This window comes from Squalius cephalus, assembly GCF_949319135.1.
Source record: "Squalius cephalus genome assembly, chromosome: 18".
Classification (NCBI taxonomy): domain Eukaryota; kingdom Metazoa; phylum Chordata; class Actinopteri; order Cypriniformes; family Leuciscidae; genus Squalius; species Squalius cephalus.
In genome coordinates, this window is record NC_137139.1 from 35,512,026 (window position 1) to 35,535,109 (window position 23,084).

At 35.7% G+C, this 23,084-nt stretch overlaps 1 protein-coding gene across 1 annotated transcript in view; it reads left to right on the forward strand.

The window, feature by feature from the left end:
• Positions 1–458: 458 nt before the first annotated feature.
• The window catches only part of dnai3 (dynein axonemal intermediate chain 3), a gene marked incomplete at its 3' end in the record, with an annotated part of 31,159 nt that continues 8,533 nt past the window's right edge, over positions 459–23,084 (forward strand). Inside the window, exons 1-18 of the mRNA XM_079848270.1 lie at positions 459–474; positions 2,168–2,267; positions 2,810–2,851; positions 7,934–8,118; positions 8,841–8,945; positions 9,043–9,192; positions 9,707–9,885; positions 9,967–10,083; positions 10,326–10,516; positions 11,758–11,882; positions 12,038–12,127; positions 13,420–13,479; positions 14,323–14,430; positions 15,598–15,671; positions 15,782–15,935; positions 17,980–18,064; positions 19,134–19,258; positions 20,735–20,798. Of these exons, the coding sequence (XP_079704396.1) occupies positions 2,216–2,267; positions 2,810–2,851; positions 7,934–8,118; positions 8,841–8,945; positions 9,043–9,192; positions 9,707–9,885; positions 9,967–10,083; positions 10,326–10,516; positions 11,758–11,882; positions 12,038–12,127; positions 13,420–13,479; positions 14,323–14,430; positions 15,598–15,671; positions 15,782–15,935; positions 17,980–18,064; positions 19,134–19,258; positions 20,735–20,798 (1,906 nt within the window). The 5' untranslated portion in view covers positions 459–474; positions 2,168–2,215. The remainder of the gene's footprint in view (positions 475–2,167; positions 2,268–2,809; positions 2,852–7,933; positions 8,119–8,840; positions 8,946–9,042; positions 9,193–9,706; positions 9,886–9,966; positions 10,084–10,325; positions 10,517–11,757; positions 11,883–12,037; positions 12,128–13,419; positions 13,480–14,322; positions 14,431–15,597; positions 15,672–15,781; positions 15,936–17,979; positions 18,065–19,133; positions 19,259–20,734; positions 20,799–23,084) is intronic.

The window sequence follows — 23,084 nt, forward strand, 5'->3', positions numbered from 1 at the left end:
CCAAATGCAGCTGTTCACAGCATTTTAAGCAGAATTAGCACAGTAAAATCATGATTTCATCAGTCACTCACCAATTACAGCAGATGGCAACGGCGTCAATTAGTTCTCAAGCGGCGAGAGATGAGCACATTTATGTCTTTATTCTGAGATAACTTCCATAAAGTCGATGAAAATCTGAAATCAATTCGAATTAAAAGCGAATTTCCACTGAAATGAACCGCGCTGTGTTTCAGACGCGCTCAGTGCCGACAAGTCAACAGGTGAAGGGGGCGGGGCTACCACTAAACAACGCGAGGATTGGCTGTGTGGTCTGTCAATCACACGAGTCTCCGCCTCTGTAACCAATAGTAACCGTCTGTAATTCCGGATGCTTGGAGACATTTCACGCTGTTTACTCGGAATAATGTTTTCACTCTGAGACTCAGTGACACCATAAAGCGTTTTTATTATTATTATTATTATTATTATTAAGAGGTAAGGTTTAAGAATCATACTAAGATTATTTATATATTTAAAAACATTACATGTGGTAAATCGTAATGATCGCTCGCATGTGTAAGTTACGAGTGACAGTGTATTTTAAGTTACCAGTTTTGGGCTTTTATCTGTTTATGCTACGTTTAAATTCACAATTTGTATATACCATGCTATATGTATGCTGTAATCATTCAGTACCATGGTATTACCTTCTGATATACCATCGCTGTAACAGTGCCGTTTTAAGATTAGGACTTTTATTTAAAGGGATAACGTTAGTTCACCAAAAAATGTTGTTCATCCTCATGTTGTTCCAAACCTGTAAGAGTTTCTGTCTTCAGTTGAACACAAAATAAGATATTTTGAAGAATGTTGGTGACCAGAGTGTTAATGGACCCCACTGACTTCCATTCCAGGAAAAATAAATACTATAGAAGTCAATGGGTGTCGTCAACTGTCAGAATGTTCATTTTTGGGTGAACTATCCCTTTAAATCACATTTAAATCAGGTAGGTCTATGTGTATAATAAATTTCATTTTACAGTATTTTTTATAAATGTAAAAAAATATATATGATCCTGTAATCTGAGACTTTTTGCAAGTCATGTTTGAAAGCAAAAAGAAGTTACACATTTTAAAAGACTAAGACAAAAATCGCATACTTCACTACTATATAGTAGGCGAAAAACAGTATTTGACAAGAGAAGTATGTCCGAATTCACAGTCCTCATGAAAGAGAAGGCAAAAAGCACCCGGATAACTACTGGCGAGATTAATAATTTATTTTATTATTACTATTATTATTTTCAAATTTTAACATAAGGTACAAAGACAGACAAACTTTCAGACAATAAACAAGTTATAGTTCAATAATCAACAAGAAAAAAATATAAAGGAGCCTAATTTACAAAGAGATGTAACGTTAAAAGAAAGAAAAGAAAGAAAATATATATACAAGAGGGGGCCACAAAAATGAATAAAAGCATATTATGAAAGAATATTAAACATGGCACAAATTCTAGATGTTTTTATAGCTTTCTTATTTACAGACACTGAAATTGTATTTAAGAACAAATTCAGTTCTTGTTTGAAGATGTCAAATACTTTGTATAATTACATTTATGGATATAAAACTTTCCAATTAATAAAAGGAGGTTAATACAAAACGGTGGGTCACATGGTAATGACATCATGGAGAATGTACATTCATACTACACACACTCACATACTTTTTTAGCAGTTCTGAATTACTTATTCAAAACAAGTAAGTATATATATGAGATATCTGACGCAGCCATACTGTTTTTCGCCTACTATATAGTAGTGAAGTGTGCGATTTCGTATACAGCCTAAAATGAAACTGTTTGTCAAATACTTTCTCACCACCAGATGTCGCCCATGTGTTTTTCTCGGTTGCACAAGTGCACTGCTTACTGTACACTGAATATGTTGTATACTATGTTGTAAAGTGCAGTATGTAACAGAATCCAATCCAATTTAAACAGAATTGTTTTCATACCATGTCCAGTTATGAGCTCAGACATAAAAACACATTTTATTTTCATCCAAATAAATGTGCATGTCAACAGATGAATAGGTCATCAAGTACTTCATGCACACTGTACATTTACACACTGTGTTCAAACTGTGATAGTGTTTTTCTATTCCACTCATATTCTCTGTTTTACAGCTTCAGATGATGATATCCCACTGAAATCTTACAAACTGACTGACAGACATGCCTCCAAAGAGACCCAAGAGCAGCGGCGCCAGTAAAATCAAGAAGAAAGGTACAAGTATTCTGTCCAAATGAACAATTTCGTCTTATTAGGGGTTCAAGCATGAAATGCTGAAACCCTATTGTAATTGTAAGGATTTGTATAACTGATCGTGCAGGCCAAACCGTAAGGCCTAGAGACTTGAAACCTGGCCAGATGGTAGGCCTCAATTTGGGGACAACCTATCAGAGTATGACCCCGATTGGCCCATAGGTGGCGCTACAGCAACCAAAAGTACAAAATCGCTCATAACTCTTAGACCATTTGACTCAAGTGTGTTACACCACTGTGATCCATGGCTCTCCAATTTCGATTCATGAAAATTGGTGCGCATATGTCACATAACATTCTGATGAAGCGTGCAACATTTTATGGAGATCGGACCATAGGTGGCGCTATAACTGTTAAAAAAAGCTTTAATTATCAATATTCCTTATTTCTCTCATGAGACAGATGTAGCACTGTTGGCATCGTTTATAGCTATAATCAAAATAATGATTCACTCGCCAATGCATGTTTTGGTTTCTAATGTCTTACTTTTTTATTCTTTGCAGATAAAAAAAATGAAACCCCAGATGAAGGTGCATCAGAATCTGGCAAGTGTCTCATATCACTCTTATAGCATCATATTCAGCACTTTTTTGTTCAACGTCTTGCACCAAAAACAGTCATAATCAGATTCTCAGATCTGTAGAGCATCTGTTTCCAGCATGTGTCCACTCGCTCCTTTCCATTCAGCCAGTGTCTGTGATCAGATTAAAGATACAGAGACACACACACACACACACACACACACACACACACACACACACACACACACACAAGCACGCAGCCAGACCTCTTTTGTTCCCAGAATCCAATTTCCCTACTTGTCCTATGCACTACTGTGCAGGTGATGGGAATGTTCAAGACACTACATCATAAAAATGCACTTTGACAGCGTTTTGTATTCTGTTTACAGAACAGAACAGAAAGAAAGAGATCACAAACTCAAGTTTATTTGAGAAGGTCTGACCTCTTCTGGTCAAAGCAGGTTACTGCATCATCTATCAGTAAAATTAGTCATAAACCATCTTAAAGGGATAGTTCACCCAAAAATGAAAATTAGCCCATGATTTACTCTCCCTCAAGTCATCCTCGGTGTATATGACAATCAGAGTTATAATAAAAAATGTCCTGGCTCTTCCAAGCTTTGTAATTGCAATAAATGGCTGTTTCTGTTTTGAAGTCCATAAAAGTGCATCTATCCATGATAAAAGTGCATCTATCCATCATAAAAGTGCATCTATCCATCATAAAAGTGCATCTATTATCATAAAAGTGCATCTATCCATCATAAAAGTGCATCTATCCATCATAAAAGTGCATCTGTCCATCATAAAAGTGCATCTGTCCATCATAAAAGTGCATCTATCCATCATAAAAGTGCATCTATCCATCATAAAAGTGCATCTGTCCATCATAAAAGTGCATCTGTCCATCATAAAAGTGCATCTATCCATCATAAAAGTGCATCTATCCATCATAAAAGTGCATCTGTCCATCATAAAAGTGCATCTATCCATCATAAAAGTGCATCTATCCATCATAAAAGTGCATCTGTCCATCATAAAAGTGCATCTATCCATCATAAAAGTGCATCTATTATCATAAAAGTGCATCTATCCATCATAAAAGTGCATCTATCCATCATAAAAGTGCATCTATCCATCATAAAAGTGCATCTGTCCATCATAAAAGTGCATCTATCCATCATAAAAGTGCATCTATCCATCATAAAAGTGCATCTGTCCATCATAAAAGTGCATCTGTCCATCATAAAAGTGCATCTATCCATCATAAAAGTGCATCTATCCATCATAAAAGTGCATCTGTCCATCATAAAAGTGCATCTGTCCATCATAAAAGTGCATCTATCCATCATAAAAGTGCATCTATCCATCATAAAAGTGCATCTATCCATCATAAAAGTGCATCTATTATCATAAAAGTGCATCTATCCATCATAAAAGTGCATCTATCCATCATAAAAGTGCATCTATCCATCATAAAAGTGCATCTGTCCATCATAAAAGTGCATCTGTCCATCATAAAAGTGCATCTGTCCATCATAAAAGTGCATCTATCCATCATAAAAGTGCATCTGTCCATCATAAAAGTGCATCTGTCCATCATAAAAGTGCATCTATCCATTATAACATACGGACATACGGATTCCACTTATGTCTAAAACGCAACTTGTGACGTCGGACCTTCTCGAAAGTAGCGTAGTGCGTCATGGCGTAGCGTAAATATCAGCAGAACGTCGCATTACTTGCATAAGTTACACTTTAGACTTGAGTCGAATCTGAATGAGCGTTTGGCCGGATGCTAGTTATTTTACTTTATAAAGTTTTAAATATGAATTACTTTTATGATGGATAGATGCACTATTATGATGGACAGATGCACTTTTATGGACTTGAATGGTTGGACTAACACCCATTCACTGCCATTATAAAGCTTGGAAGAGCCAGGACATTTTTTAATATAACTCAGATTGTATTCGTCTGAAAGAAGAATGTCATACACACCTAGGATGACATGAGGGAGAGAAAATTTTTCATTTGAAGTCTAACACGGCTTGTTCAATATCCCAGACAGCTTCCTTTCCATGTTTTCTAAAGGGCACGTGTGGGTACGTTAGTAGACAAAGTGCAATTATGTAATTATATGGGCTATAAATCCATATGAGTTTCCATTGCAGTAAAGCGCCAGCAGCTCCTCTGGATTAAATGACCCGAACGCTGTCGCTCGTATCAGATGTTACCGGCAACATACTTCAATGTTCAGATGGTTTCTGTTGAGAGAGATTATGATAATGGTGATATCTGGATTTCCAGTAATGTCACACACAAAATATAACACACACAAAAAGGATAGTTCACGCCAAATTGCTTAGCAGAATCTTAACAGCTCCGGTCACCATTCACTGTCATTTTATGCTGTAGATGCTTTTGTACGCTTAACTGCAGGTCAATCCTTTTAGACTGTTGAATATCTTCTGAACTAAAGGCCGGGTCTCTCATCCATTGGGCATCTCTCAGATGTCGGTTCAGGTTCAGTAAGGAAAGCTGATATTTCTGCTTGAATAACACACTCCTCCCTCATTCATCTGTCAGTAAAACACTGGACAAAAAAACTGCTGTGAGCTTTTGGTCGTGTCACACCTGTATGATAAAAAGTGTGAAGATACTGGAAATATGGCAAATAATTCTGCGAAGTACTTCATCTTTCAATAATGTATTTGTCTCTTAGCCTTAAAAAGAAAGAAAAGTCTCAAATGAGATCACTTTAATATCAGCGCCGAGATTACACAGAGATCATTTGGAGACTTTTTCTGAGTATCCACCTAGTAATCACCCACAACAGCCTGGCAACTGCATAGCAACCCCCTGGCAACCATTCACAACAGGCTAGTTGCTGCATAGCAACCCCTTGGCACTCTAGCAACTTCAAAGCAACCCCCCACAACTCTAGCAACTGCATAGTAACCCCCTGGCAACCACCCACAACACTCTTGTGACTGAATACCAACCCCATGGCAACCATTCACAACACATTTTAGCAACTTCATAGCAACCCTCTGGTACTCTAGCAACTTCATAGCAACCCCCATGGCAATCACCCACAACACTCTAGCAACTGCTTAGCAATCCCTTGGCACTTTAGCAAGTGCATAGCAACCCCCTGACAACCACACACAACAATCTAGCAAATTAACAGCATAGCAGACCCATTGTAAACCACAATTCTAGCGACTGCATAGCAAGCCTTTGGCAACCACCCACAAAACTCTAGCAACTGCATAACAGGTAACCATAACTCTGGCAACCCCTTGGCACTCTAGCAACTTCATAGCAACCCCCTGACTGCCACCCACAACACTCTATTGATTGCATACCAACCCCTTGGGAACCATACACAACACTCTAGCAACTGCATAACAATTCCTTGGCACTCTAGCAACTTCATAGCAACCCCCTGACAACCAATCACAACACTCTAGCTACTGCTGCGCAACCCCTTGGCACTCAAGCAACTTCATAGCAACCCCCTGACAACCAACCACAACACTATAGCTACTGCTGCGCAACCCCTTGGCACTCAAGCAACTTCATAGCAACCCCCTGACAACCAACCACAACACTCTAGCTACTGCATTGCAAACCCTTGGCACTCTAGTGACTGCATATCAACCCAATGACAACCAACCACAACACTCTAGCTACTGCTGCGCAACCCCTTGGCACTCAAGCAACTTCATAGCAACCCCTTGGGAACCATACACAACACTCTAGCAACTGCATAACAATTCCTTGGCACTCTAGCAACTTCATAGCAACCCCCTGACAACCAACCACAACACACTAGCTACTGCATCGCAAACCCTTGGCACTCTAGTGACTGCATATCAACCCCCTGACAACAACAGCCCATAACACTCTAGCAAATTAACTGCATTGCAAACCCCTGAAAACCACCCACAGCTCTCTAGCAACTGCCTAACAACCCTCTGGCAACCATACACAACACTCTAGAAACTGCATAGCAACCTCCTAGTAACCACCCACAACACCATATACCTGCATGGGAACCCCCTTGAAACCACCCACAACACTCTAGCGACTGCATAGCAACCCCATAGCAGCCACTCGTAACACCCTAACAACCCCCTGGCAACCAATCACATCACCATAACTGCAAGTTTTGCATTTGCATTCACATTTTCTTAAAAACATATACAAAAATAACTCCTCCAGGCATTTCAAAAGAAATATTTCAAACAAAGACAACAATACACAGTCCACTGAAATCCATGACATCTCCTGAGCTATGAGAGACAAACATTAGAGTAATAACCCTTTGCTCTGGAATGGCATAATCTCTCATTCATTTTGTCTGGTCTGAAGAATTGTACTAAATGTGGGCGTTTTTGAAGTTAACACGGAGATGATAACGTTTTTCAAAAATTTTCACCGCTTGCACCTTGGAAACTATTTCAAGGTTTGCGTTCTTGAGCACCAAACAAAGACCAGATCGTGCAAAGACCAGAACGCATTAAAAGTTTCTGTTTTCTGTTAGAACGGTGTGTGTTAGCGGCCCCTAAGTTAATAACTAATGATCTTTGCAACGGAAGTGAATCAATCAAAACTAACTTTATCTGGACAATAACTTTATTCTAGAGCTGATGTAAAGCCTAAACAATCTCTGTTACTGTAATCTCCTGTTATCACTGTAAAGCTGCTGTGAAACTCTATATTGTAAGCGCTGTATAAATGAAGGAGACTCGACTTGACAGAAAAGCGGCACTTTGAGGAGGTTGTTTGTATAGACGTGTTCTGAGGGGCTTGTGTCCCTGAGCTTCATCCACACCGTCATTAAGATGAGCCGTGTTTACTGACGTTCACTGTTCCTGGATCTGAGCAGATATCTCCAGATTTACTGATGAATGTGACACACGTCTGCTTTTATAGCTGTGACTGTGTTTGCACTGTGATAAATCCACACTGAGATGAACCAGCTTTAACTTCACAAGCTTTTAGTTTGCCTTGACTGACATATCATACAGCCAATTTCATAACCCAGTTCAGTATTACTTATTAACCTGCTGATCTCAGTGACTCCTTCCCCCACAGGTCATCCCGAACACATCTTCCCGCTGGTCCTGACCTCTGTCACTCAGGAGCTGTTTGGTTGCCGGGCGGATGAGGATGTAACCGGAGAAAATCCTTACAAGCTCCTGAGAAAGGAAGACATCGTACAAGACATGAAGACCAGAGCGGCTGTGTCCGACTTCAGCCCCGTCAAACTGATCGTGCTGGTGAGATTCACAAACACACTCTGAACCGGTTCACGAGCCTCAGCAGATCAAGCTGATTTAACAGTTCAGAAGCTGAAAGCAACTCTATTTACTGCAAAAAGTGCTTTTCTTACTCAGTATTTTTGTCTTGTTTCCAGTCCAAATATCTAAAATCAAGATGCATTTACTAGATGAAATGAAATGACAGTAGAAATTCTATCTAGTTTTCTGATAAAACAATATATAAAAAATTAAGTGAGTTTTTGCTTAAAAAAAGCTAAATGATCTGCCAAAGGGGTCAGAAAAATGTTGTTTCTTGTTTCAGATAATTTAGCTTTTTTTAAGCATCAACTCACTTAATTTTGATTAATTTCCCCAGAAAACAGGACTTAATATCTTATGACATGTTACTCATCTAGTAAATACATCTTGATTTAAGAATTTTTAGATATTTGGACTGGAAACAAGACAAAAATACTAAGTAAGAAAAGCATTTTTTGCAGTGTTCCATCTATTCTTTACTGTTCTTGGTTGCACTTTATTTTAAGGTGTCATTGTTACAGTGTAATTATATATTTAAGTACTGAGTAATATTAATTAACTACATGTACTTACTATAGGGTTAGGGTAGGGTAGGGTTTGGTTGAGGATTGGCTGCATGTAAATATGCATGATTTACTGTTATTACTACGGTAAGCACATGTAACATATGTAACAAAGACACTACTTGTTCTTTTCTGCAGGAATACCCTGAAGATGAACTCCTGCTGGTGTTCGACAGAGACTTCACATACGGACAGTGCTTCTATCTGGTGCTCACAGTGGAGGCCAAAGAGAACATGATGAAGGTGAGCGATGGATGGATGGATGGATGGATGAGTTGATGGATGGATACATTGATTTTGAGATTTTGAGATTGTTGTTTGAGCTATGTTGTGTGTGTAGTCTCCAGCACAGGCTGATGATGATGAGAAGCTGGAGGAGGATGAAGAGGAGCAGGTGATCGAGCCGGAGACTCCCGAGTCTCATCCGTGGATCTCTCTGGGCAGTGAACAGGAGATCGAGGACGAGTCGATCACACAGGCCAGACCCAGAGCAAGAGATACTTATAACAGCCTTTAGTGTCTCTCTCTCTCTCTCTCTCTCTCTCTCTCTCTCTCTCTCTCACACTCTCTCTCTGTCTGTCTCTGTCTGTCTGTGTCTCTCTCTCTCTCTCTCTCTTTCTCTCTCTCTCACACACTCTCTCTCACTCTCTCTCTCTATCTCACTCTCTCACTCACTCACTCACACTCTCTCTCTCTCTCACACACACACACACACACACACACACACACACACACACACACACACACTCTCTCACTCTCAAAAGGAAAATTGAATGATGTTGGGGTTAGGGTTAGGTTAGTGCCTGCCCGAAAAATAGGAGAAACCTTTTATATATATATATTTGTTTTTTTTTTTTCTAGAAACGAGTGTTTGCGTTTCTAAGATGCTATTTCACGTCTTGAGACTCTGTTTTTTAAATCCATTGCGCTCCTCCTAGCTGCTTTTTGTTATATGTTTAATGTTTTTGTAAATAAAGTGGTGTTAAAGTGAAAAGTGTCTCCAGCTCAGGTATAAGATCTCTCGAATGAAGCAGCACACTCCGGTGCGTCTCTCTGACTGGAGTGGAGGATACGTGGAGTGTCCCTCATATGAGGACAAGAGCTTCAGCATCACACGGATGGAGAGAGACACGAGCACTCAGGCCTGCAGAGACACCACAGACTCGTCCACGCAAACACTGTGGTACACACACCTCAACACACTCACATCGTCTACATGTTCTATGATTGGCATGATGCGCTGAGAGATAGTTACGTGTTACAGGAAATCCCCAAAGAACATGTGGACGCAGTACGAGCCCCGAGAGTTCAGTCCTGAGGAGAAAGAGCAACACCTGCAGTCAGAAGACCTGAAGAACTTCGTCACATCTGTAGAGACAAGGTCAGTCAACAAGCTGAACGTCTTCTGTGTTATTCTTAACTCACTTCTCTGTTTCCATACAATTTGGTTCTAGCTGTTCTCAAATTAAAATTTGCTTTATTGGCATGACTGTAAATAATACAATATTGCCAAAGCTTGGAATACAAATGTAAATATATCAAAAAAAAAAAATATATATATATATATATATATTTTTTTTTTTTTTTTTTTACAATGTTACGCACTTCTCTGGCGTCTCTCAGGTTTGAAGTGGCCCTGCAGCAGAATCTGCTCTCAGACGTGTTCTGTGACGACTGGGCGGCCCTGTGTGAGGACGACGGTGTGCCGACGGGGAAGACTGACACTCAGCTGAAGGAATATCAGACCTTCATGGACCTGCACTTCAGCGGAGAGAAGAGCATCAGTCACGTGCACTGGCATCCCTCCATCAGCGGTCAGCGCCACCACATTCTTGTTCCAGTCAACAAATAATACATACCTTTAATAAATCATTTAGGGTAAAATGGCCATAGTGCAAAATAAAATAAAATAATAAAATAATAGTAAAATAAAATAAAATAATGGTCAAATAAAACAGAATGAAATATCCATAGAACAGAATAAAATATCAATAGTGCAAAATAAAATAAAATAATAAAATAAAACAAACAAAACAAAATAATAATAAAATAAAATATACATAGTGCAAAATAAAATAATAAAACAAAATAAAATAAAATAAAATAATAACATAAAATAATAGTAAAATAAAATAAAATAGCCATAGTGCAAAATAAAATAGTCAAGTCAAGTCAAGTCAAGTTTATTTATATAGCGCTTTTCACAACACAGGTTGTATCAAAGCAGCTTCACAGTAATAAATTAAAACAATACATCAATGTTTGTTTCTAGTGGAACGTCCACGTTTGGTAATGCTGATCAATAGTATCGTTGATTGATTAATTAAATTAAATATTCCCAAATATCCCCAACTGAGCAAGCCAAAGGCAACAGTGGCAAGGAACCGAAAAACTCCATCAGGACCTAATGGAGAAAAAAAAACCTTGGGAGAACCCGGGCTCAGTCGGGGGCCAGTTCTCCTCTGGCGTTTATGAACTAGAGACCGGATTTAACTGTAAGATTAAAAGTATTATATGAATGCCTGGCTGAAGAGATGCGTCTTTAATCTAGTTTTAAACTGGGAGAGCGAGTCTGAGCAAATAAAATAATAACATAAAATAATAGTAAAATAAAATAAAATGGCCATAGTAAAAATAAAATAAAATATCCATAGTGAAAAATTATAATAAAATAAAATAAAATAAAATTTCCATAGTGCAAAATAAAATAAAATAAAATAAAACAATAACATAAAATAATAGTAAAATAAAACAAAATGAAATAGCCATAGTACAAAATAAATAAAATATACATAGTGCAAAATAAAATAATAAAATAAAACAAAATAAAATAATAATAAAATAAAATATCCTTAGTTAAAAAGTTAAATAAATATCAAAGTACTAAATAAAAATAAAAAAGTACTAAAATAAAAATAAAATAGTCTCAGTGCAAAATAAAATAAAATAAAATAATACTAAAATAGACATACAATAAAATTATAAAATATGTGTGTGTGTGTTTTTTTTCCCCTGCATTTCCCCTTTATTCTGCATAATAAATGAGTGTTTTCAGGTGTGATTGCTGTGGCCATGACGGAGAGACTGTCTCTTGAGGAGCGGATCGATAACTCCACTAAACTCCTGTTAAACCCGTCATACATTCTCTTCTGGAGCTTCACTGACCCCGTGAACCCACAAGTAATCCTCATCATCATCATCATCCTCAGTATATATTACGTATACAAAAGTTCCCAGTATAATGTTTACTGCAGTTTGAGTGTGTGCCGCTGTAATGGAGACAGGAACGTGAGCAGAAGAACAGATGTGAACTCAATCCACTGTTTGCTTTGCAGTTGCAGCTTGAATGTCCTGAAGATGTTCTCTGTTTCCAGTTCTGTCCGTCAGACCCGAATATCATCGCTGGCGGCTGCATAAACGGCCAGGTGCAGAATCAGCTCAGAAATCTGCTCTTTTCTCTCTCAGTTTCATCTTCCACTTACTGGACTTTAACTGTTCCACTCTTTTATTGTACATTTGATCTCTCATGCATCTGAGTAGATTATTTAATTATCATTTTAAAGGAAAGACACTATAGATAAGTCCCCCTGTAGTCAATGATTTCATCCCTTAAAACTCATATTTGATCACCAAAATTACATATTTAAATGTTTTTTTCTTAAAATATCTTGAATGTAACTCGACACCCTTGCCTTATTTAGTATGCGTGCTTCTATGAATATGCAAATGAGCCCCGCCTCCACTCACTCACTCAGCTCAGAGATCCACTGGTTGACAATCACACGTTGATCTGATTGGTTACAAGGTAGTTTGTGACGTCAGAAACACCAGCGATTTCAAAGCGTGTTTTTGAGACTGTCTTTGGTTCACTGCAGTTTTAAGGAGAAAATACTCAGCAATGCTGTCGACTTATGAATTTACACATGCTTTGTCTTAAAGCGTATTAAAAACACCACATAGACACATAAACAACATTAAACGCTGGATTTACACCACAGGGGGACTTTAAATGTTATACATATTTTCCCCAGTTGATCAATCAGAGTACATTAAGAAAGTATTGTATAGCAAGTTTTTCAGAATGTAATGTTTAAATGTGCAAATCAGCCATTGTTTAATTAAACATGCACTAATTTGTATACACTTCCAGAACATAAATCTGAAGCCGGGTTCAAATTATTATTATATATTCATACATATATCTCTTTTTATCACTCCATAAATCATAAAATACTGTCAACAGCAAAAAAGAAAACACATGTTTTAGGAATAAGATGTTATATAAATCACTGTGAGTGATATATGAACAAACCCTTCAGTAAAAACCTTCAGAATATAGACAGGAATAATAAATCTCTAAATTATGGTGTTTATGAAAGTGCATAAAAAAAAGGCTTTGCCTGTAGTTCCCTTTCGTGTAAAGCACTTAGAATAACCAACATGTATGAAATGTGCTTTATAAACACACTTGCCTTATGATGGACTCTCAGCAGAGATGAAGCTGAATCTGGACCATGAGGCTTTTTAAATGGCTTCAAATCCTCTTCTCCACAAAGACCTAAAACAAACCAAACACATGATTAAGTTCTGCTCATATTAATGTTCAGTATAAGTATATGTGCATCTTCTGCAACGTTAACACTTCTGCAACGTTAACACACGGGTACTTTCGACTCATGACATGCAGGAGATCGACTAACTTTTGTTTTGTTTACAGGTAGTATTATGGGATATTTCAGCACATGTGGAGAGACTACAGGACACCTCTAACAAACTAGTGAGTTACACACACACACACACACACACACACACACACACACACACACACACAGCTGTTATGTGTGCAAACAGCAGTTCACAACGGGTCATGTGACCACCAACAATCTGTTTAAAGCTCATTTAATGAACTGACGTTTAACTGATACCTTATACAAACACACTTACACAATCACAGAAGACGAACCCTGCGGTTATTAAGAGCATGTGTGTGTTTGCTAGCAATACTTTGGGAACCGTAGTGTGTCCAGATGTGCTAAATGTGACGAAACCTGCCTTTGATGACTTCCTCACATGTAAAGATGACATCTAAATAAAGACTGTGTTTCTAGTTATTATTATAGCTTTATATAAAAACAATACTAGATTATGGTATGTGCTCATTCAGATACATTATAAAAAATAAAAAAACAGTAAAAGACTGTAAAAATGCTATGGTAAAAACCTGTATTGGTAAGTTATTGGTAAGTTCCCTTACTCTGTACAGTGAAAAACTGTAATAGACCTAATGGGACGTTTCAAGTAATCTTACAGTAAAATACTGTATAACTGTAAAATGTAAAATCTTATAATATACAGTAAAAAAACGTAAATTGACATTCCCAGAATCCTATGTGTGACAGCTCACATTTGATGGATTTTCATTGAAAGTCTTAGTTTTCTTATCACTTTTTATGTTGTTAAATTAATGTTTAAATTGTAAATGTTAACATTAATTAAGATTACTAAATGCTGTAGAAGTATTTTTCATTTTTCATGTTAACAAATGAAACTTTACTGTAAAGTGTTGCCCTTTTTTTTTTTTTACACTGTGTGCAAATTAAATATGTGCATGTTTTTCCAGGACAAAAACGGTGTAATTCCCATGGTCCGGTACTGCGCTGTGTCTGGGATAGAGAACGGACACAAAGCTCCGGTCACAGATATTCAGTGGCTGCCAGAAACATTCGAGGTGAACGAGGTTTAAAAACAGAAACATGTAGCGGTTACACTGCAAAACATGCTTTTCTTACTCAGTGTTTTTGTCTTGTTTCCAGTCCAAATATCAAACATTTCTTAAATCAAGATGCATTTACTAAAGTAGTGAAATGACATAAGATATTATGTCCTGTTTTCCGGGGGAATTCATCAAAGTTAAAGGGGTCATATAATGCCCTTTTCACAAGATGTAAAATAGGTCTCTGATGTCCCCAGAGTGTGTGTGTGAAGTTTTAGCTCAAAATACCCCACAGATATTTTTATATAGCATGTTAATGTTGTCACTTTTTGAGGGTGAGCAAAAATGCCTCGTTTTGTGTCTGTTCCTTTAAATGCAAATGAGCTGCTGCTCCCGGCACAGGGGGCGGAGCTTCAAGAGCTTGCACTCACACACACATGCACTGAAAATTTAAAAAACTTTTAGCCTTTTATGTTCAAACCGGAGTCAGACAATGATGGAGAGACTCAAGAAGAAGTGACAACATGTAGACAACATTTCTGAATGGTTAGTTGATGAATTTATGTAGTTTGTCATGATAATCTATAAATCGTGTTCTGGGGGCGGGGTTTATGTAAATTTTAGGGTTGGTGATGTCACTAACCCGGGAGGAATGTTGTGTAGTCTCTACCAGCCGTTTGTTGTAGTCCTTAAAAAGCGATTTCTGTAAAAGCAAATATCTCCCTTTGCTCTGAACTTTGAGCGTTGTAACTTTGCAGATGTTGTTTATGCTCAAACAGCAACATTACACACTAACTAAAGTTAGAAAAGTCAAATCATAATCAACCACCCCTTTAAGTGTTGATGCTTAAAAAAAGCAAAATGATCTGCCAATGGGGAGAAAAATAATGTTGTTTCTGTCTGAATTAAGATTATTTTTCTGACTCCATTGGCAGATCATTTTGCTTGTTTTAAGCATCAGCTCACTTAATTTTGATTAATTCCCCCGAAAAACAAGACTTAATATCTTATGTCATTTTACTCATCTAGTAAATGCATCTTGATTTAAGAATGTTTCGATATTTGGACTGGAAACAAGACAAAAATACTAAGTAAGAAAAGCATTTTTTTTTCATTTAAGAGTTTTTAAGATTTAAATTTAAATCGCACTGCAGCATTTATTTTCATCAATTTCTCACTCAGGTGTCCAGATTCGGGATTCCAGGGGAAAACGCGAGTCGTATGTCCGTTCAGATGGTCACATGTGCTCCTGACTGGTGCTGCGATCTACACTAGATGCACATACACATGTTTATGCTCTTGTTTAACATCAAACTCACTCCTCAATGTGTGTGTGTGTGTGTGTGTGTGTGTGTGTGTGTTTCAGCAGTGTGTTATTCTGGGATCTTCGACCTCCTCGTGCCACGTCTCAGTCCCTCACGGACGTGAAACAGAAATCGGAAGAAAAACCCCCGGAAAACCCTCATGGTGTCCCAAATACATTCAAACACCTCAACCTGACCTGGAAACCCTTTATCCGAGTATGTGATGCACACAAACACACACACTGCGCTTAAAGTATTATTATTTTTTTTATTTATTCATTCTTATATAGCACAGTTTAATGCAACACGGGTTGCCCAATGTGCTTCACAATAAAGAAGAAACGTCAATAGATAAAGATAAAAATACATAGAATCACATTAAAAAGACATGATTTTAGTGATTTTATACATTTGTAATCACTTGGAACAGACCTATGACATCGTGTCACATGCAGTTTATTTAAATTAAAATGATCTCATGGATGGTCATAGTGGCACTGTGGCGGTGGCGCCAGGGATAGGGCCCGTCATCGGTGCATGCAGCTATATTTTTTATTTGATTTTATATACAAATTATTTCAATTATAATTTATTTCAAATAAAATATTTCCTCTTTTTAGTAATTATTTTATTTTTATTTTTGTTATTAGATTAAAATAAAAAAACATTTTTTTTTTTAATAAATGTTTTTTTTTGTTTTTTTTTACATTTTATGATGATGATGCTTTTTCTTTCCAGAACTCACATTAAATCACATTAAACAGACATGATATTAGTGATTTTAGCCTAAATTTGAAAGTAATTATAGATTTGGCTGATCTAATTGAGATGGGAAGATCATTCCAGAGTTTTGGACCCACTCGGGAGAAAGCTCTATCGCTCTTATGTTTATATTTTGTCCTGCTGACACACAGAAGATGCTGATTCTCCGATCTCAAGGTTCTGGGGGGAGTTTATGTTGACAACATGTTGGACATGTACAAAAGTTGGCATGAAAGTGAAGTTGTGCTGGTCTTTTCTTCTCTATTTGTGTCGTATATCCGAGAGAAACGCTTGGAACAAGAACAAATGTGGGCGGGGCTTGATTTTGTCTGTGAGGAATTGATTGGATGGTTGTGGTTTGCTATTGGCTGATCTCATGTGAGTGACAGGTTGCCCCGCCCACATCATCAGAGAAGAGAAGAGGAACTTATTCTGATTCAAGATTACCAGGAACATCAATTTAAAACAATAATGATGTGCACCGATAAAACCTTTAATTTCCGAAATACTCCATAAAAAATAAGAATTGTCAGTTTATGGTGACTTTAATTCTGGACCATCACCAGTTTACTTCTCGCAATTCAGACTTTCTTCTCAGAATTGCACGTTTATATCTCGCAATTCTGACTTTATAACACACAATTGGGAGATAAAAAGTCAGAATTGCATGATATAAAGTCGCAATTGCGTGTTATAAAGTGAACTAAACTGATGATGATAAAGTCTTTTTTTCCTTAGAATTGGACTTTATAACTGGCATTTTTTTGAGAAAAGATGTCTGAATTGCGAGTTTATTTAAACATTAGAAGTAGAATTAAACATTTTAAAAGATAATTGCTATTTTTATCTCACAATTGCAAGTTTAAATCTTGTAATTCTGACTTTATATCTTGCAATTGTGAGATAAAAAGTAGCAATTATCTTTTTAAATGTTTAATTCTGTGGTGGAAACAAGCTTCCATACATATCGCAATTTTGACATTTTCTCTCGAAAATTCTTTGTTTAGAACTCACAATTATGTTTTTGTTGTTGTTGTTGGCAATGCAAATATGCAAATAAGAACTTTAACCAAGGCCGAGTTAAAGGCGGGGCTTCCACCATGTCCAGGACACTCAATTTTTTGTGACAGTATATAATATTTAAAATTTAAAAATAATAACATTAAATTAGTTATGCAAATAACTAGAGGCATAGTGCAGTGTATTGAATTGAACTGAATTGTGCTGGATGATGACATGATTGTTTTTTTAAATAATTTTTAATCATTTGTTTCATAATCGATGAATTTAATGATGAACTAAAACGGATGAAATATTTTATTTAAAATTAAATGAATAAAACTGCGAAGGGAATAATGATACTATTGTCTTTTTAGAGCTGCTTTACAGCAGAAATTAAATTAAAGTTATAGATTCTGTTATTTTCCTGTTTATTACTGTGAAGCTGCTTTGTTTTATATGAAGTGCCTTTAAATCAGGTTCACTCTGTCTACTGTAGGTCTCCTTACCAAAGATCGGCTCTAGTGGCGAGTACAGTCCTCTGAAGTTCAGCTTTCAGGACAATACAGTGGACTACGTTACCGGTGAGACACCAGCCCTTTTTTAGATTTATTCGGTTTCTATTTACAACCTGTTTTTGCAGCGTTGAGCTATGTAGCCAATCACAGACATATCTGTTGAGCACATGAACCCAAAAGAGTTCTGCACGCTTGCGAATCCTTTTATTATAACCAACAAAACACAAGTTTAAACACAATGTCAGTAAGAGAGTAATTGTACAGTATAAACAGCTTCATCGATTATACATTGATAGTTTTCACATAAGTAGAGTTTTGTATACCTCGTGTTGAACTGAAGAGCAGAAACACTGACTCTTACACTGAACACTGACTCTCTGGCACAATTAACCTTCAATTCAAATCTTGATTTTGCACAAATTTAATTTAGAACAAGATATATATATATATATATATATTTTTTTTTTTTTTTTTTTTTTTTTTTTTTTTCATACAAACAAATTGTTTAGGTGTTTTTTCTAAATAAAATAATTACTAAAAAGAGGAAATATTTTATTTGAAATAAATTATAATTGAAATAATTTTTATATAAAATAAAAAAATATAGCTGTATGCACCGATGACGGGCCCTATCCCTGGGGCCACCGCCACAGTGCCACTATGACCATCCATGAGATCATTTAAATTTAAATAAACTGCATGTGACACGATGTCATAGGTCTGTTTCAAGTGATTACAAATGTATAATTTCAATCTCAAAATTTTGTACTTCCAGAAATATTTGTTAAGGTCAATTTATTAACCTAATAAATAAACTAAATTATTATAAGATAAAAACAAATAAAACACTAAAAAATATTAAATATTTATTTTAGAATAAAAATAAACAAAGTAACTAGTTTTTAAAACAAAAACAATCAAGATAAAAAAAACTAAATATTTTATCTTTACTAAAAAAAAAGTTTGAATATTTGTTTACGTGCATGTCATGTGACCATTACCTGATATAAGAGAACCGTGATTGATTCATGATGACAGATTGTTCATTTCAGGGTGAAATAATGCATTATTGTGCGACTCCAAAAAGCGTTCAGTCAGTTTCTACTCACCTTTAATGCACATGTTTTCTCTCTAGGTGAGAAACCCCCACAGGACACAGATCGGGAAGAAGTGTGTGGATTCGCACAGCTCCGGGTGCCGTCGGCCAAACAGCAGAAACCCCTGGAGAACATCAGCACAAAACTATATGTGGGGACGGAGGTGAGGCGCTGATCTCTACGGAAGATCCCTGAACCGCAACGTAAAAAAAATAAAATAAAAAATTCGTAAAAAATTTATAAATCTAAAATTACGAGAATAAAGTCTAAATATTTCAAGATTAAAGTCATAATATTTTGAAAATAAAGCCAAAATTACAGGTGCTAATCTACCAACATGGCATTACCATTAGTCTTAGGACGTTACAAAATATATACTGCGCCGGAATAGACTTTTCAGACTGGATGGAGTTATCCAGCTTTATATCTGAGGAAATCGCGGGATCCGGCCAAATGATTGGATACAGAATTATGCACTTAAAATGTATCCAGAAAGGATTTATGATGAAGAGGGAGACAGTACAGTTACTGTTAAAGGGGTCCTATAATGCCCTTTTCACAAGATGTAAAGTAAGTCTCTGATGTCCCCAGAGTGTGCGTGTGAAGTTTTAGCTCAAAATATTTTTATATCGCATGTTAAAATTGTCACTTTTTGAGGGTGAGCGAAAACGCGCCGATTTTGTGTCTGTCCCTTTAAATGCAAATGAGCTGCTGCTCCTGGCACAGGGGGCGGAGCTTCAAGAGCTTGTGTCCTTTTACCTCACACACACATGCACTGAACATTTCAAAAACTTTTAGCCTTTTATGTTCAAACCGGAGTCAGACAATGATGGAGAGACTCGAGAAGAAGTGAAAACATTTCTGAATGGTTAGTTGATGAGTTTATGGAGCTGATGTGGAGTTATCTTCTAGTCATTGATTAGCATATTCTGTCTTGATAATCTATAAATCGTGTTCAGGGGGCGGGGTTTTTGTAAATTCTAGGGTTGGTGATGTCACTAACCCGGGAGGAATGTCGTGTAGTCTCTACCAGCCGTTTGTTGTCATAACTTTGCAGATGTTGTTTATGATCAAACAGCAAAATTACACACTAACTAAAGTTAAAAAAGTGAAATTATAATCAACCACACCTTTAAGTGTTCTCGACCCTGATGTCGTTGCCTATAGACGAGCAACACTATCCTGGTCCAAACTATATGTGGCACGTTCACTCGTACGTGTCTTCGTGCTCATCTATAGGTGTCCTAAAGACTAATGGTAATGCCATGTTGGTGGATTAGCACCTGTAGAGTTTCCTTTTGTTGAAAGGCAAGCCCAGAAAAAAGTGAAAAGCTACTGCATTAGATCCATGTCTGAGGCAGTTCGACTTGACGAGCGCATTTCTTTACTAAAATAAATAAATAACTTCAACGAAAGACTGTATTCTCGAAATATTTCAAATTAATCTCGAAATGATACGACTTTATTCTCGTAATTTTAGATTTTTGTTGTGGTTCAGGGCTTCCGTAGATCTCTGCACGGGCAAAACATGCTTATAAAACACACATCAACCCCTTTCCATCCACTCAACTATATTATGGCAGAGGAATAATGTATTATGATTGATTATTAGGCTATTGATAAATTGAGTCTCTTTTAGGACGGAGAACTTGTTTACACCGACTGGAAAATGGAGAAGGACAACGACTCAGGACGACTGTTCAGTAAGTTAACATCCAAACAACACATTTTTACACACACTCAGATGAAAACATGAATGATTTAAGATGTGGGATTAAATTCAGAGGTCAAATGTTTAAAGTGATAATTTGAGTTTAATTACTATTGTTCACTTGATCGAGAACCTGAACCTCCGGCTGTTCCCGGGGGTCCCAGCTTGAGGAAAATCAAGATTAAATCATTTTAAATAAAAAATAAAAAAGCATCTTCTATTAAGTGATACATATTAAAGGACATATTTCACTCACCTTTGAGTCGTTCCAAACCTGAATGTGGTTTGGAGAATCTTCACTGCTCTTTTCCACACTAAACTTCATAGTGAAGAATTATTAACTTTCTGTATAAATATTTATTTTGCACAAATTTAGTTAGAAAATATATTTTGATGTCATACAAAAATTTTTCATTATTATATACATGCAGAAAACACATTTCTGGAGTTCAGGAAAGAAAAAAAACTCATCATCATAAAAATAAAACAGTAAAAAAGATGAAATATTTTACTTGAAATAAATTAAAATAATTAAATAAATTGAGAATAAAAACAAAAGTAAACATACTAAAGAGATCAAATATTTTATTCGAAACAATTTAAAATAAATAATTTGAAAATAAAATAAAAATATTTTATTTAAAAGAATTTAAAAATGTAATTGAATGAATACTTTTAAAATAGAAATAATTAAAATAAAACATTAAAAATATAATATATTTTAAAACAAATAAATAAATATTTAGAAAAAAAACAATCAAAAGTGAAATAATAAATATTTGAGTTAAATTAAATTAAAAAATAATTATATACTTTGAAAATAAAAACAAAAATAAAACATACTAAAAAGATAAAATATTTGTCAAATCATTTAAAATAAATATATAATTTGATTATAAAAACAATACTAAATACTAAAAAGATTAAATATTTTATTTAAAATCAATTCAAATTCAAATAAATAAAAACAATCAGAATAAAACACATGCTAAAAATAATAAATACTTTATTTGAAATAAAAAAAAAAATGAAAAAAATAATTTTGTTAATCTGCATTTCATGTGACCTTTAACGGAATTTGTGAATGTGTGTATATATTAATATTAATGTAAATTCTCAGGGGGACTTCAAATAAATATTTTAGCTCTAAATACTTTGCATGTTATTTGGAGAATCTTCAATCAACTCTTTTCCACACAAAACTTCATCTGACCACGTCTGTCAGGCTCCACAGTGGACAAAAGCAGCATAAAAGCCAGATTAAACACCTACCATTTTACTGTAGAAGATGAAGATCTCCAGCAAACAGAACAACACTAAATTAATTAATGAGCCGCTTCTCAGACGATGACGAATGTCAATAAATCAGGACTTCTGAAACTCTGAATCATTCGTTCATCAAGCTGGTTGTGGTTTTCCCAGAAACACAGCTCATCGTGAAGGATTTTGGCAGAGATTGAACCTAATTTGATCAAACCACCACCTGTAAACCGAGGCAATTACAGAGTGATTTCCATCAATATTACAGGATATTAAGTTTCATTAGTGCAGCGTGTCTGAACTCATTTACTGTGAGCGTTCGATCTTAATGAAGCCTGTCATTTCTTTCTCGTAAGTCCTGTTGTTCCATTCATCTCTTCTCCTTTTGGCACATGCTTTTCACACCCAGTGCACTATTTGCTTGTTGTCTATTGTACATACGGTTATATTTACGCATATGAATGTGGCAGATTACATTGCATAATTTTTTTTCTGGGAATCGAACCCATAACCATGACCATGCGAAGTTGCGAATGCCATGTTCGAGCGACAGCACATGATATAAGGACATTAAAAACAAATTTTGAGATAAAATATTTACTTAAAGCGCCAAAGATTTTAAGTTAATATCTAAATAATTTAACAGCATGCCACACCTGCAATGCTGATAAAAATGTAGGTTAAAAAAAATCTGAATAAATATTTATTTATTTATTTTGCACAAATTCAATGAGGGAGAAAAGCATATTTGTTTGAATAAAAAAATATTTTGCAGTTTTTTCTTTAATTATACATACAAAAAACTTCGTAAAAATGTAAAAATCAAACACTAAATACTAAAAAGATAAAATATTTTTTAAATATATTTAAATTAAAATAAATAATTTGAAAATAAAAACAATCAAAATAAAATGCGGACTAAAAAGAAAAACAATAAAAATACTAAAAAGGATGAAATATTTTATTTAAAAAACTAATTAAAAATGTAAATTAGTAAATACTTTTAAAATGAATACAA